Here is a 14,595-nt window from a genome sequence, read left to right as displayed (position 1 = left end):
CTCCAACAGTTCTATTGGATTAAGCTGAGGACTTTGACTTGGACTTTGACTTGACCATCCTTCTCTAATTTATGGTGAGTATCTCGTTAATAGTCTTGTCAGCTCCAGGTGGGCACCACCCACAGACGCTCCGAATAATAACCTCAGCTCCCCACTAGTCATTTAGAACTGAAAAAGCCACTTGGATAAGTGGAGAAAAAAAACGACTTCAAAGAAACCAGTTGCCTTTGTTTTTAGCTTTAGCTTTGTTTTCAGTGACTGATTTATTTGGATCCAGACATTACATTGTGCCACAGCGGTTCTTCATGGGGACCCCAACATCAAAGTGCATCTTAGACCAACAAACCAACAAACAGACATAAGAAACCAGATCATTAAGAAGAGCTATGATGTGTTTAAATCCATTCTGACGATGACTTGTTCTAGTTTTGAGCCCTGTGCAGAGATGCAGCTGGGGACTGATAGCTTACCAGAGTCTACTCCCATTTATCACTGATTCGTATGTTTTAAATCATTATTATTATTGTTATTATTCATATTGCAGTGAGATAAGTGGAGCTATTTTCGGCTTTGTGGGACAGTGTGGGATATAGTGTCAAAATGAAAATACTGAAAAACTTATTTAAGTATAGCGCTTGGGTAGAAGCCCTTTATTTATTTATTTAGGTTTTTTCTGGCTCAGTCAGGAAAACTTTAAGTAGGACGTGTGTCCCCAGTTTGACACTGGAAGACTGTTTTCTAATTCCTCTAATTCTAAAGTTTCTCTTCTTGAGCTGATTCATTTTATATATCTTCAAACATGCCTGGAGGTGGAAACTTTTAGGTAGCAATATACAAAAATGACAAAACAACAACAGACAGATTTATGAGTGCAGGGCTAAAAATAAATGTATGGAGACTCAGGAAGAGTCTTAAGAGAAAATTGCAAAAGAAACTGAAGTGTCACAGGAAACGGGGAGTGTTCAGGACTGTGAATGTTTCAGGTTGAAAAACAAATCTCAGCACGAGATGAGTAGCTGGATTCCTCACAACCATTCTGCCCAATGTGAATTTGTTACAGCTTGTGAAATGTACAGTGAGAGTGTGTGGACAAATTATACCATAATGCTCCAATGCTGCCACATGGTGTCTGTTAGGGGTACTACGTGATGCTTGTCTTTGAGTTAATGAAGACTCGCCACAACTTAGAAACCACATTTTTTATTCCATTGATTCACAAAGAAAATAAAGTGGGCTCTTGCTCAAACGTGAGATGGGAATAAGTTCCCTCTATACAGCTATGGCTGAGAACAGATGGCTACAGTGATTAGTGGGGACTTGAGAAGATTGTCAGCAACAATAGTAAAGAAAAAAAGAACTCAAGTAACCACTGGGTGACTGTAATCAATTAAATAAGAGGCAAAAAATGATTTTTGTTTCATTCCACCACCCACAGAGAAGACCTATAGAAAATCCAAAAAAAAGTAAACCCAACAGGGAGACAGTCACACTTGCTGTTGATCACAGCTCATCCTTGTCCTGAGTGTCAGAGGTGGACGTGGACTTCTTCTTAGCAGCCACTTTTACCGTCTTTTTTGCAGCCGGTTTTGTGTCCTTTTTATCAGCCTGCTTGGTTTGTTTTTTAACTGTCTGTTTTCCATCTTTTTTAGCAGTGGGTTTAACTTTGTCTGCCGTCTTAGCCTTTGTTTGCTCTCCAGCTTTGGCCTTCGCTTTAGGCACAGCTTTGGCTTTAGCGGTTTTGCTGACCGGCTTCTCCTCTGCCACGTCCTTTGGCGGGTCAGCCGCTTTGTCAGCCGCTTTGTCAGCCAGCGCGTCGGCTGGCTCACCTGGCTTCTCCTCTGACGGTTTATCGTCTTGCCTTTTATCCGCTGGCTCCTGGTCAGCCTGGGCAGGAGCTTCTAGTGTTGCCGGTGGAGGCTCGGAGGTGTCAGTCACCACGTTTTGGCTGAACTCTGAATTCACAGGGGTAGAAAACATCTTCAGCATATCCTCAGCTTGGATTCTCTCCTGCAGGGCAGAGGGAGAACAGAACTTGACATCAATCGTTCATTTTCTTCACATTGCTTGTGATGGTCAAAGACTGAGAGATTATTATCAACATCTGACTTCATTAATATTTACCAACCCTTCTCATTATTTTTAGCAACAAAGCCGTTACATGTTAGATTCAGACTACAGCTATCATATGAGTTTTTTGGTAGAGTTTTTTTTAAACAAGAATCCTTGTTAATTTCTGCTTATAATAAATGTGAGTTATGTGAATTTATTAATACAAATACACATAAAAAACAACAACAATCCAACTGCATGAGCATGGAATACGAGAACAAAACACACTAAGACTTGTATTTTGGTTTATTAAATTACCCACCTTAACACGAAAACAAGAAAACACGTCAAAATTTTGTTTTTTCGTTCCCTGTTTATGTTTTCCAGATTGAATAAAGCCTCTGAATAAATGGATAATACCCTAACCCTGCTTATACCAGCATCAGTCTACAGAAGTCATTCAAACCTTTTCTTCGTGAGTAGGATCGAGGGTGAACCACAGCGCGACGGCGCACCTCTGACCCTTGGTGACGGCTCTGACACCGTGGGGGTTTTCTCTTCCCGCTCCGAACCCGACCACACGGCCGCACTGCGGACGCACTGTAGCCTGGAGAAGTCCAAAAGCACGCGACAAGCTTAAAATGCATAAGTGTTTATGTTAAACACACAGTGGATTCAGAAAGTGTTCGAACCACTTTTTTTTTTTTTTTTTTTTTTTTACATATGATGGACTATCTTTTTACAAAAGATTTTATGGCCAACCTGAAATTTCTTAGGAAAGATAAGTGCAATTTCGGTGCATTTCTGCTATTTGGTGTTTAGTTCCGTGTCTCACTGTTGTGCTGTCACAACTCTTACTAAAACAGTGCTCCCCACTAGTGGACAAATTAGGAATAGCAGTCAATTTTTATCACTTCATCCCATTGACCAACCGGTGGGCCGGTTTTGGCCCACAGGCCGTATGTTTGATACCCCTGTTCTAAGGGATTTCAGTCTAGTTTTTTTGTCCAAACATTAATGAAAATATATATTTACCGTGACTGTTTTGGCGTCCAGCTCAGTGAAAATGAACTCTCCTCCTTCAAAGTCATCATTCAAATAAAGGATGGCGCTGCAAGAGAGATACATCAGGATGTGAGGAGGGTGCTCGCGATCGGAGTTGTGTGAATGAAGGAGGGAGCATGGCGCATTACTGTGTGCGTGGCCTCACCTGTAGTCTCTGTGGGTGTATGCTGGAGGTTCCTTTATGCACTCATTGAGCTCCGAAACCAGCACACAGTTGTCCACATGAACAGGGTGACTCAGGTCCTGTCGGTCCTCCTGCATCTCTGAACAAACATCAGTGCAGATAAATGTTAGAACCCTTTCAGATCGTGGTCACGCTCTCACTTTTTCAAACCACCCATCACCTGCGAGGAGAACTACATCCAGATCCTGTTCAGCTAAAGTTGAAGGACTTTTTTTAAAGCTGCAATAAATAATCTTATTTTTATGATAACAAGCCGTCAAACTCGCACAAGATCATAACCTAGCCATGAAATTCCCCCTCAGCATCATTCACATCATTCATTTACACAGGCAGCAACTCCTTTCTCACAGACTTCAGACAGCTGTTTCCAGCTAAAAGCTTCTTAAGTAGCATACAACCTGTGCAGCATAAAACAGGCAGACCCAGCTGGTGAACATAGTGGAGCGTTTGGCAGCTAAAGAACAGAGGGTGGTACAGGGACACAGAACAACTAACCACTGTTCCAATTAACTACTAATATCATGTGTCAAGGCTAATGCTGACCTGGATGACACATGCCAGTGTCTGCTACTGTAGGTGTATAAAAGGCAGTGGGTTTTGCTTTGTGTTCTGCTGCCCCCAAGTGGTAAAAAATGAAGAATGCAGCTTTAAATCTGGGATACAAATTTGAGTTTTTCTCTTTGCTTTAGGTCAGAATATGCACCTACATACAAACACATATATCCATTTACAGATAGATCTTGTCATGAAGAGATCAACAATATAGCAGCCATATGAACTAAGCAGTTAGAGCATAGCCACACTGCACTTGGGGGTGGTTCAGACCTGTATATTTGAATGCATTTTTCACAGAAACTACCCTTCATCAAATAATCATATAGGGCTGTCTGAGTTACCGTCTTAACACAAATTCCTTTTTTGTGGACGTGTGATTAATGTACGCATGTTATCATGACCCTGGCCCGCACCGTGGTATTGAGTTGGAGCTTGGCTTCCGAGTCTCAAGAGCAGAGAGTCAAAGGCAGACCATGGTGGATAGTTTGCAATGGAGACATGTGCACAAATGTACAAGCTTATTTTGTAGAATATTCTGTTTGTTGCAACAATAATAACATACATTTGTATAAGATAAGCCTATTTGTCCACTCCCATAATGATAAGAGTATTAAACTTAAAATATATCCCTTGAATGTACATAGAAAAAAATACCAATTTGTATTAATTATGGAATATGGACTATGATAAACATGCAATTAATCATGATTAAAAACAGACAGTATTACGTTAACTATCCTGAAGAATACTACATTTATTACGGCATGTACCCTGTTGTGAACCAGCTATGTGGGTAGCTATACTTCTCCTGCTATTGCTTCATACATTGCTCGCATTCACATTGGTTTAGCCGATATGTAATTAAAATCAATTTAAGTCTATATAAATAAATAAATCAAAAACATGCTTCCTAAAATTTAGGTTCTGCCCATTTTCCTACTTTATAAGGCAGGAATTGTTCTTCACGACAAATCTAATAGACATCATACATCACTGTGATGAAAGAACAAGAAAAGACCAACCATCATCACTGGAGACAAAACCAGAAATAAAATAATCCTGCATGGATTAGTCTCTGCCAGAGAGACAACATCAGAAAACAATCACTGCCTGGCTTACCATCGATGGCGGAGCGACACACCAGGTGGGAGTAGGAGAAGTACAGAGCCGTGTCCAGACGGAAGTAGGACTCCAACACCTTCCTCACTTTCTCACTGAGGTCAAAGAACAGACGAGCACTCTTTAGAGGAACTTTCCCCTCCTGTCCGAGCTGTGAGAGGCAGAAACACGACTTAACAACTGGTACAAGGACAAAACCACCGAGTCATCTTTAAATGGTTAAATGGAAATATGCATATGGAACGTCTCACGTTTACAGTTTTAATGTGTTAATGCTCTAACCACAAAACTATAGACTGTATACAAAGACTGATCACTTGACAGTTCTCCAGTGAAGCCAAAAGTCATAAGCCCCGCTCACTTTTTCCAAATATGGTTTACTGTTGTATTGAGCACTTCTAATCATACTGAGGTTTGTTCAGGTTTGCTCATTCTTACTAAGTTTGTTCTTGGTGTATGTCATCATGACTGACAGATGCTCTGAATAATACAACGTCATTAATACCATGTCTTCCTCCCCTCAGCCACTTCTGTGCTTGCAAATTGTGTCACCAGCACAGGATAGCAGCATCTATTTCAGAGCTGTTCTTACTTTACTCGTGTGCAATGAGAGGAGGAGGATATCTCTTATCTATTTTTACATGAAGTCTATTCTACAGACCTTGACAGCCTTCAGGACGGTGACTCCCTGGAACATCTCACTGGGGGAGTGTGGTGATGGTCGCCCCCTGTATCCGTCACCTTTCTGAGCAGCTGCCTGGGAAATAAGAACAACATCAACGCACTGGCATGACAAGTTGACGCATACGATGGCAAACACGTACGCGTAGGATATAAACAGAGATCAGGGGATGTGAGAAGACTCTTCCCTGACATGGAAACGATGCCATGGGAGCATCTTCGTTCCGTGGGTGACTCACATTGGAGAGGCGGTGCAGCTCCCTGCACTCGTCATCACTGATCACCCCGTCCAGCAGCACCCGCTGAGATCCATTCAGCTGCTTGGACATCATGGTCACCTTGATGTTATCGTACAACAGACCGCCACCTACAGCACACAGGTCACAGTCAAGGATTTGACACGTAACAAGGACAGTTTGGCTGAAGAGGATGCTGTCAGCTATACGAATATTGGTTCAGAGGTCTGATTCTGTTATTTTTGGCTACAAATGGGAAGTTTGGAGAGTAAATCATGACGCTGTATGGAATGAATGCACTGGGACATTTTGTTGGCCAGTACTGAATGTAAAACATTCACCTTCCAGTGGTACTATAATCTTGGCCATTTCTGAAGAATCCTTCTTCTTGTCCTCAACCAGAGTCTCAATCTCCTTCATCAAGTTTCCTATCTCCTCTGTGATCCTCGCTGCAGTTTCTCTTTCAACCCTGAGACACAGAGAGAGACGACAAAGGCCATAATGTCACTAATGGCAAGTTACAGCTCGGCCTGCACAGATGTGGTTGGGGCCAGGTCTTAAATCTTACTTCTGTTTCTCTCTCAGCTTCTTAGGCATGACGTCTTCAGGAGTCCACAGATCCTTAAAACAGAAACAGAAGTCGGATACCACATTTATTTATTGTTCAGCACTGCAGAAATAATGCAAACATGGGAAATGATGGGACATGGTTTATTCACTCACTGGATCTACAAAGGTGATACCAAAGGCTTCGTATCCAAAGTAGAGCAGCTCTTTCTCCAGTACGGACTGATGGATGTACTGTTTCACCACCTGGGGATAACAATATACAGGATGAGACCGCAGCAGGTAAGAACCTCCTATTAATACACCAAGCTATGAAGACTAACAGATAATAATCATGCTGATTGAAGATTTGGAGGGTTACTTTCAACCTGGTAACCTGTTGCTGGAGATTTATGCATCCTAAGAGGAACATCTGCAGATGCTAATAACCAAAACATATACGTATAATATACTCATGCAATGTTCTCACAATACTTGAAACATACAGCACTGTACATTGTACATTGCACTGTTGTACATAGACTAATTTCTATTTATTCACTATATTTATATATATCCAGAATGTTTACTTTGTAACTGTTTCACTGCCAAATTCCTTCACATTTCGTCTTTTTACGTTTTTTATTCTATGTGAGAGAGAGAGAGAGAAACGTTCTCATACATTTTTCTGTATGTCGTGAATGTATTGAGAAATTGACAATAAAGAAATCTTGAATACAGTCTAGTACAGTGCAGGAACAATTTTATGCTGTGGATTAAAACAAATTTCAGGCCTCCAGATTGAGGATTTAAAGCAAAGGAAACAAAGGAACATCTGGTTCATTTATATATTCTCTTTTAGATGGAGCCCTATAGCACCAGTTAATAACACATACAGTATGATGGTGCATCTTTTTCAAAGTCTGTATAAGTCCCTTGAATAAGGGTAAAGGTAGGTTTCCTGAGAAATAGAACCATCAGTCTCTATCATATTTATCTGTCAGCTAAAGGTACATATGGAGCAGACCACCACTAGAAGAATTATTAGAGTCTATATCACAGACATCACCCAAAATCTGGACAAAGTCTGGATCAGCTGTTTAGTGGTGATATACTGAATCCAAGAGTGAACCTCTTTTTGAGCTCCTGGGTTACATAAGTGGAACAGGTGGACAGAGGTACTCTTGTTATGTATTTTACATTTTTAACAGAGGTCTGAACAGTCGGGAAGCATTTTCCAGAGGTAAATGGGTGCAAAATGACACACAAAAATGTTTTAATATCCAAACTTTAGGACTAAACATTAACTGTAGACCCAACAACAGCTGCAAAGAATTGTGGGTTGCAGAATCTGAATAAAACATCACATGTATCTCGAAGACTATAAATTTGAGAAATCTGATTGAAACAATTACATTTTACAGTTTCATTTCATTTTCATTTTTCCATGGTGCCGGGCACACGGGTAAAGGCAGGAAATAAAATCACTTTCTTTTTGAGTTTTAAACTACAGCTACACATTTGAAGCATTTTTAACCGCACAGAACAGAAACTACTTGTAAAAGGCAGAAATCTACAGCCCAGGAAATAAGCACTTAGGCGTTATCGTAGTACTTATCAATGAGCCTAACAAGCCACTATAAATAGTGTATTATATAGACATTTGGTGCCCGGGACAGTAAAATTGGTACTTACCCACATGAGGTTTATGTGTTCTAGATTAACATCAGAGCATTTTTAATGCCTTTTGTGCCCTTGAGTCCATCTGAGCGCTAATGGAGGCCATTTTTCTGCCAGCACACATTGTGGAGGCCAATTTACTGCTGATCGTTACAGAATAAGATAAAAAATAACTGCTCTCACAGCGAGGTACTACTAAATATAATGTATCTGTACCTGTCTGGCTGATATGGGTCCAGCCTTGTCCTCGCCCAGCACAGCGGAATAATAATTCAGGTTCTGGTTCATCACCTCGTCTTTAGGGTGGAACAACAGGTAGGTCTTGGCGCACTCTATGGCCTGCTCGTACTTCCCAGCTGGAGAGAGGTGACAGTGGAAGTGGGTTTAACAGATTTAACACGTGCCCATCAGTGTTGTCATCATTGTGCGAGAAGAGTTGCTGTGGTTTTCAGTGATGACAAAAGCAATAATGTCATCAGACTTACAGTATATCTTCCTATAGAGGACGACAATTTTATGACCAGCAGCCTGTGCTTAAAGGTCAGATATTATTAGGCTGGTAAAATTAGGTAGTGTTCACCACCGTCAGGGATAAATCTAAATTCTGTAAGAACTACAATGTCTTTATCATCATTTTAAAGTGTATTAAAATTTGATATTATTTGAACTATCTTACACCTATTATTCTTTTTACTAGTGGTTTTCAAGAGTGTTTTTTTATGTGCTACTGTTTCTTTTCTCTAAACTGAACAGACAATCATCAGGAGTCATCCCTCTCATTGATACGGTCAGCCACCTATTCATCATGGGGTCCAACTAGTTCCAAAGGTGCAGGACACACCGGAAAAAAACTGGGCAACAGGCACATACCAGCTGACCGTTGGCTTGGTGTGTAATTTCATATGACTGTTAAAGGGAGTGAATAAGAACACATATTTTGTAAGACTCACTGTTGTAGTAGGAGAACTGCAGGTAGTTGAAGTGTGAGGGCAGGAAGTCCTCAAAGGGCTTCTCTCTGCCAGCGGTTGAAGCCAGCTCCACCGAGCAGTGCTGCTTACAGTTCAGTACCTGCATGTAGTGGTCTGAGCCACACAATCACATTTATACAAACTGTAAAATGCACGTTTTAATTCTCATCTGTGTAAATATTTTCTGCTCCGAGCCGAGCGTGTACCGCCTCACCGGTCACGGTCTGGAACAGATCTGCACTGTACTCCATGTAGTTGTATCCATCGTAGTTGTAGGCCCCTTCACACAGAGCTCTGCACTCCTTATCAGCTGTGAAGAACTCTTCTACGGCCGCTTCGAAGTGGTCAGCCGCCAGGCCGAATGAGTCGTCGCTGTAGAAACTCTTCCCCAGCAGAAACTCAGCCTGAGGAGAGAGCGTGTTTCACTGCTAGTGTCATGATAAATAACACTATAATGCCATTTCCTGAGTAACAGATGAAACTTTCCAATGTTCACTAAGTTAGTCATTCAGGCAAATGAATTTAATCATATCTATTTGACGTGTTATTGCAGGGAATGCTTCATGTGGTAAAATGTCAAAAGGTTAGTCAAACTGATAACTATAGATAATCTCCTCTAGTCTGACCATGAGGCCATGAGAACCTAACTGGCGTGAAACACATCAGAGAAGGAGTTTGCTCTCACCATGTGTGGCCTGGCTTCCAGATCTTTGAAGTCCTCCTTCTGAACTCCTGCCATCATCTTGTAGTACTCAAGGTTCTGTCTCATCTCCATATGATCTGGGTTGGCCTGGTAGAACGTGTGGGCAGCTGCCACTGCTTTGTCCAGCTTGTTGATCTGGAAACCACAGATGTGTTCATCTCATCTTCTCCACATAAATTCACATAGGTACTGTATAACTACAAGGGTAGTTATTAACTACTCCTCCTGCAGCAGAAGAAGTCAAAAACCAGCCAAGACACACGCAGCCCTGATGTGTCATTATGGCTAACTTTCCAGGAAACAAATACCAACTTACACATCTAGTATACGTGGAACAACATTAATATTTGTTTTGAGACATGTCCCATCCCACCGGGGGCATGTAAATATAATATTCACTTTATTGTTTTGGTAAGCACCATCTGCAGAGTGACCAAAATCACATTACAGTTATTGATTTGCTGACTGGTTGAAGTGAACTTATTGTTTTTGAGTGTTTTTTTCCGCACAGTTTTACTCGACTGAACTGACCAAACTTTCATCAATCTGACATGAAATACACTATATTACCAAAAGTATTCGCTCACCTGCCTTTACTCATTCTATGAACTGAAGTGCCATCCCATTCCTAACTCATAGAATTCAATATGATGTCGGTCCACCTTTTGCAGCTATTACAGCTTCAACTCTTCTGGGAAGACTGTCCACAAGGTTGAGGAGAGTGTTTATAGGAATTTTTGACCATTCTTCCAAAAGCGCATTGGTGAGGTCACACACTGATGTTGGTCGAGAAGGCCTGGCTCTCAGTCTCCGCTCTAATTCATCCCAAAGGTGTTCTATCGGGTTCAGGTCAGGACTCTGTGCAGGCCAGTCAAGTTCATCCACACCAGACTCTGTCATCCACGTCTTTATGGACCTTGCTTTGTGCACTGGTGCACAGTCATGTTGGAAGAGGAAGGGGCCCGCTCCAAACTGTTCCCACAAGGTTGGGAGCATGGAATTGTCCAAAATGTTTTGGTATCCTGAAGCATTCAATGTTCCTTTCACTGGAACTAAGGGGCCAAGCCCAGCTCCTGAAAAACAACCCCATACCATAATTCCTCCTCCACCAAATTTCACAGTTGGCACAATGCGATCTGAAATGTACCGTTCTCCTGGCAACCTCCAAACCCAGACTCGTCCATCAGATTGCCAGATGGTAAAGCGTGATTCATCACTCCAGAGAACGCGTCTCCACTGCTCTAGAGGCCAGTGGCGGCGTGCTTTACACCATTGCATCCGACGCCTTGCATTGCACTTGGTGATGTGTGGCTTGGCTGCAGCTGCTCGGCCATGGAAACCCATTCCATGAAGCTCTCTGCGTACTGTACTTGGGCTAATCTGAAGGTCACATGAAGTTTGTAGCTCTGTAGCAATTGACTGTGCAGAAAGTCGGCGACCTCTTTGCACTATGCGCTTCAGCATCCGCTGACCCCTCTCCGTCACTTTACGTGGCCTACCACTTCGTGGCTGAGTTGCTGTTTTTCCCAAACGCTTCCATTTTGTTATAATAGAGCTGACAGTTGACTGTGGAATATTTAGGAGCGAGGAAATTTCACGACTGGATTTGTTGCACAAGTGGCATCCTATGACAGTTCCACGCTGGAATTCACTGAGCTCCTGAGAGTGGCCCATTCTTTCACAAATGTCTTGTTTCACAGTCTGCATGCCTGAGTGCTTGAATTTATACACCTGGGGCCAGGCCAAGTGATTAGAACACCTGATTCTGATCATTTGAATGGGTGAGCGAATACTTTTGGTAATATAGTGTATCTTCTGATGGAAATTAGTCAATAGTGCCTCAATTTCTAAACAAAGTGGTGACAGGTTCACAACACACAAACTGTAGCTACTATTCTCTTTCACTCACACGTCCATATTTAGGGGAAACAGTGGAGTGCTTTTGATTTGTCTGTTGCCCAGGCTCCCATTTCATCATGGTTTCATGATTTACAAAGTGTTTATATCTTAGTAATAATATAGTGTATTTAGTATTTATTTCTCCTTCTCTGCTACATCTTAAAATGTTTACTTTTGTTTACTTGTTTATAAAAAGCTGACTCTGGGAACTTCGCACAAGAATTCCAGTGTACTTGTACTTTCTTGTACCTGTGCATATGGCAATAAAGTATATTCTATTCTATCTCTGCCTTTCCCAACAGTTATCACAGGAATTGTTATCCTTGTGCACAGTGGCTGTATTTGAGATAATGTCCTATTTCTTCTGCATCAAGATTTTTGAGGCAGATTAAATTCACAAACCAGCTTTTGGTCATGGTGCTATTAAGTTCTGTCTGAGGGTCACTTTGCACAACAAATTTAACAATTCTGCAAAACTGGAATGCCGTTTAGTTAGGAAAAAAACAAATGCCAGTTTGAAATGATTGATAAAATTAACAACCGTTTTTCGTGGCCCATTTCATTTAACACACAGAGTAACAGCCGGGGCATTTGAGAGGCGCCTTAGGCCTTTAAAGAGCAATCCCCAAATTGTACGTCCTCACGTCAGACACCGCAGAAGCCGACTCCACCTAAAGACGTGGCATGGCTGTTTTAGTTTTGGGGGGTTGGGGCATTTGCAGGATTCGGCCCCACATCAGCTCTGAGTTAACTCATGAACGAGATCGTTAAAAACAAAAACGTGCTAAAGTTTTGACTTTGTGCTGGGCCTGCATGTTACAACCACATCAGAACTCATATCTGTGCTGCGTGTGATGCATTTACAGCAGAGTTGCAGTGATTGCAGCCTCCAGCTTCAGTAGTAACTCACAGCATAGCTTCATACCTTAAAGTAGGCGACTTGTAAGTAATTATAGGGGGTCCTCTTCTTAAACTCCAGCTCCACATCGTCACCGACTAGATGCATAGTTGGTGAACCCAGTTTCTCTGTTTCGCAGGACTTCACACAATCCGCCCGCTTCAGGATTTTCTGGAAGAAGCCCAGATCGTCCACGGAGCCGGCCCCCGGCACGGGTACTCCCAAGCCGGGTAAAGGCTCGCCGAAAGCGGTCTGGTTGGCGCAGCTCAGCCGGCACTGAGCCTTCACGTTGCGGACAGTAGCTTTGTTCCTTAGCGCCTTCTCCATGTTCAGGATGACCGACAACCAGTCCCCCTTATAGTAGGCTTCCACGGCCGTGTCAAAGAGGAAATCGTAAGGCTCCAAAACTAAACGACTGCTCAGATTAGTGTCCGATGTGCACAACGGCACCACAATGCAGAGACATATGAGCGCACAGCGGAGCTCCATGGTGTTCAAAAGTCAGAGCTCTGCAGCGGGACAAGAGCCTGGACCTGAGACCGAGGAGCCGGGGGAGAGAGGAACTGCTATTCCTTCTGTGTCTGTCTGCAGGAACTTTTCTGTAGGTGGGGTTTGGACATCTCAGCCCCTGGTAACACCCCCATCCCATACACATGCAGCAATCACTACTAGTGCCCTATAGTAGGGGTTGGATCTAAGCACAACACAACGAAATGCCATTATAGTGAACTTAAATCCCATAAAATATAACATTCAGTTCTGGCAAAATCATTACTTCGCCTCAAGTCAACAACCCATGGGGCCTAGCTAGTGCAGAAACTGGTTGTTGGGGCTACTGACCCTAACTACACCTGGAGGGTTCATTATTTCTGCTGCCAACCAAATCACGGCAACAATGTTGCTCATAGTTGTAAATAAATAAAACAATCCATTGCATCATTGCAGTGTTACAATGATTATTGTAACATAACCTTGCCTGAGGTATTCTGTATGTTAAATAATTGGTGCAAAGAAAAATGGAAACCACATGACAAAAAAAACCTAATAACAAATTAATTCATGACAAATCACTGGTGTAATGAGATCTCCCATGATGACCAGTGAATACCAGTTTATTCTGATCCCGTAAAAGTGCGACACACTGGAACAAACTGACACAGTGGCTGTTTTATTATGCCAATAAGTAGCCAGTTCAAATACATATGTATCTCCTCTCCATGAGATTATTATTTTTGGTCCTGGTCCATAAGGTTTAAGTAACATTTAGGACAGTCATTTGTTGTCATTTTTGTTTTTCTTTTTTTTTTTTTTGTTTGGTGTGATCATTGCCAGTCTGAATAGTCACTGTCCATAGCTGCAAAAACTGCTAAAGAAAAACATGAAGGCCCATTCTGAAAAACAATTAGATTTCATACTTTCAGGCACAGGTCTGTTGGGTGTTGCAAAATCATTAGAACCCCTTTCCTTAAACTACATATACAGTATTTTATTACTTATACTACCTTTATTTTTTTTTTCTATGCTTGTGACAAGTAGCTGCTACAAAAGATGCTGCCAAATGAAATTTAGTTGTATTCTTGTACAATGACAATAAAGCTTCTTCTTCTTCTTCTTTTATGATGCTTCTTATATACAGTAACTGCCCTGCACTAAATCTTAGCTTCATGAAAGTTATGGGAACAGAGAGCTGTTGATTAACTGTTTTACTTTTTAATTAATTAATTAATTTAATTTAATTTAATTAATAATTAAAGAACAGACCATGCAGTTGAATTAGTCTTTCTCATGGTGTTTCAACATAAACTGAACTTTATAGCAGTCAGGAAGGGAGATTTGGTGCGTGACTGTTTTTATTACATGGTCTACATCAGTGGTTCCCAAACTTTTTCGGCCGCGTACCTCCTTCTATGTCCCAACCGGGTAGACGCATCACAGAATATATAACAAAATAATCACGATCACAATAATGCGCTCTCGCAAAATTTGAATTAAACTGAAACACTGTAACATTT

General features: G+C 41.7%; 1 protein-coding gene across 1 annotated transcript; it reads right to left on the bottom strand.

Moving 5' to 3' along the window:
• Window positions 1–966: 966 nt before the first annotated feature.
• p3h1 (prolyl 3-hydroxylase 1) lies at window positions 967–13,470 on the bottom strand. Its single transcript, XM_084543529.1, has 15 exons — window positions 12,611–13,470; window positions 9,769–9,921; window positions 9,298–9,487; window positions 9,066–9,197; window positions 8,332–8,471; window positions 6,613–6,702; window positions 6,458–6,510; window positions 6,231–6,358; window positions 5,893–6,020; window positions 5,634–5,729; window positions 4,973–5,123; window positions 3,260–3,377; window positions 3,085–3,160; window positions 2,516–2,656; window positions 967–2,007 (listed from the first exon to the last, which is right to left on the bottom strand). The coding sequence occupies exons 1-15, from the start codon at window positions 13,070–13,072 to the stop codon at window positions 1,501–1,503; spliced, it is 2,565 nt and encodes an 854-aa protein (XP_084399655.1). The 5' UTR covers window positions 13,073–13,470; the 3' UTR covers window positions 967–1,500.
• Between the last annotated feature and the right edge of the window lie 1,125 nt (window positions 13,471–14,595).

The sequence above is a fragment of the Chelon labrosus genome (assembly GCF_963514085.1).
Source record: "Chelon labrosus genome assembly, chromosome: 4".
Lineage (NCBI taxonomy): Eukaryota > Metazoa > Chordata > Actinopteri > Mugiliformes > Mugilidae > Chelon > Chelon labrosus.
This window is presented reverse-complemented; position numbering and strand designations above follow the sequence as displayed.

Coding starts and splice junctions, on each gene's coding strand:
- p3h1 (XM_084543529.1), bottom strand. CDS start 13,072: ATGGAGCTCCGCTGTGCGCTCATATGTCTCTGCATTGTGGTGCCGTTG. Junction 9,488..9,768: donor TGGAAGCCAGGCCACACATG/GTGAGAGCAAAC, acceptor CTCTCTCCTCAG/GCTGAGTTTCTGCTGGGGAA. Junction 6,703..8,331: donor GACCCATATCAGCCAGACAG/GTACAGATACAT, acceptor TGTTATCCCCAG/GTGGTGAAACAGTACATCCA.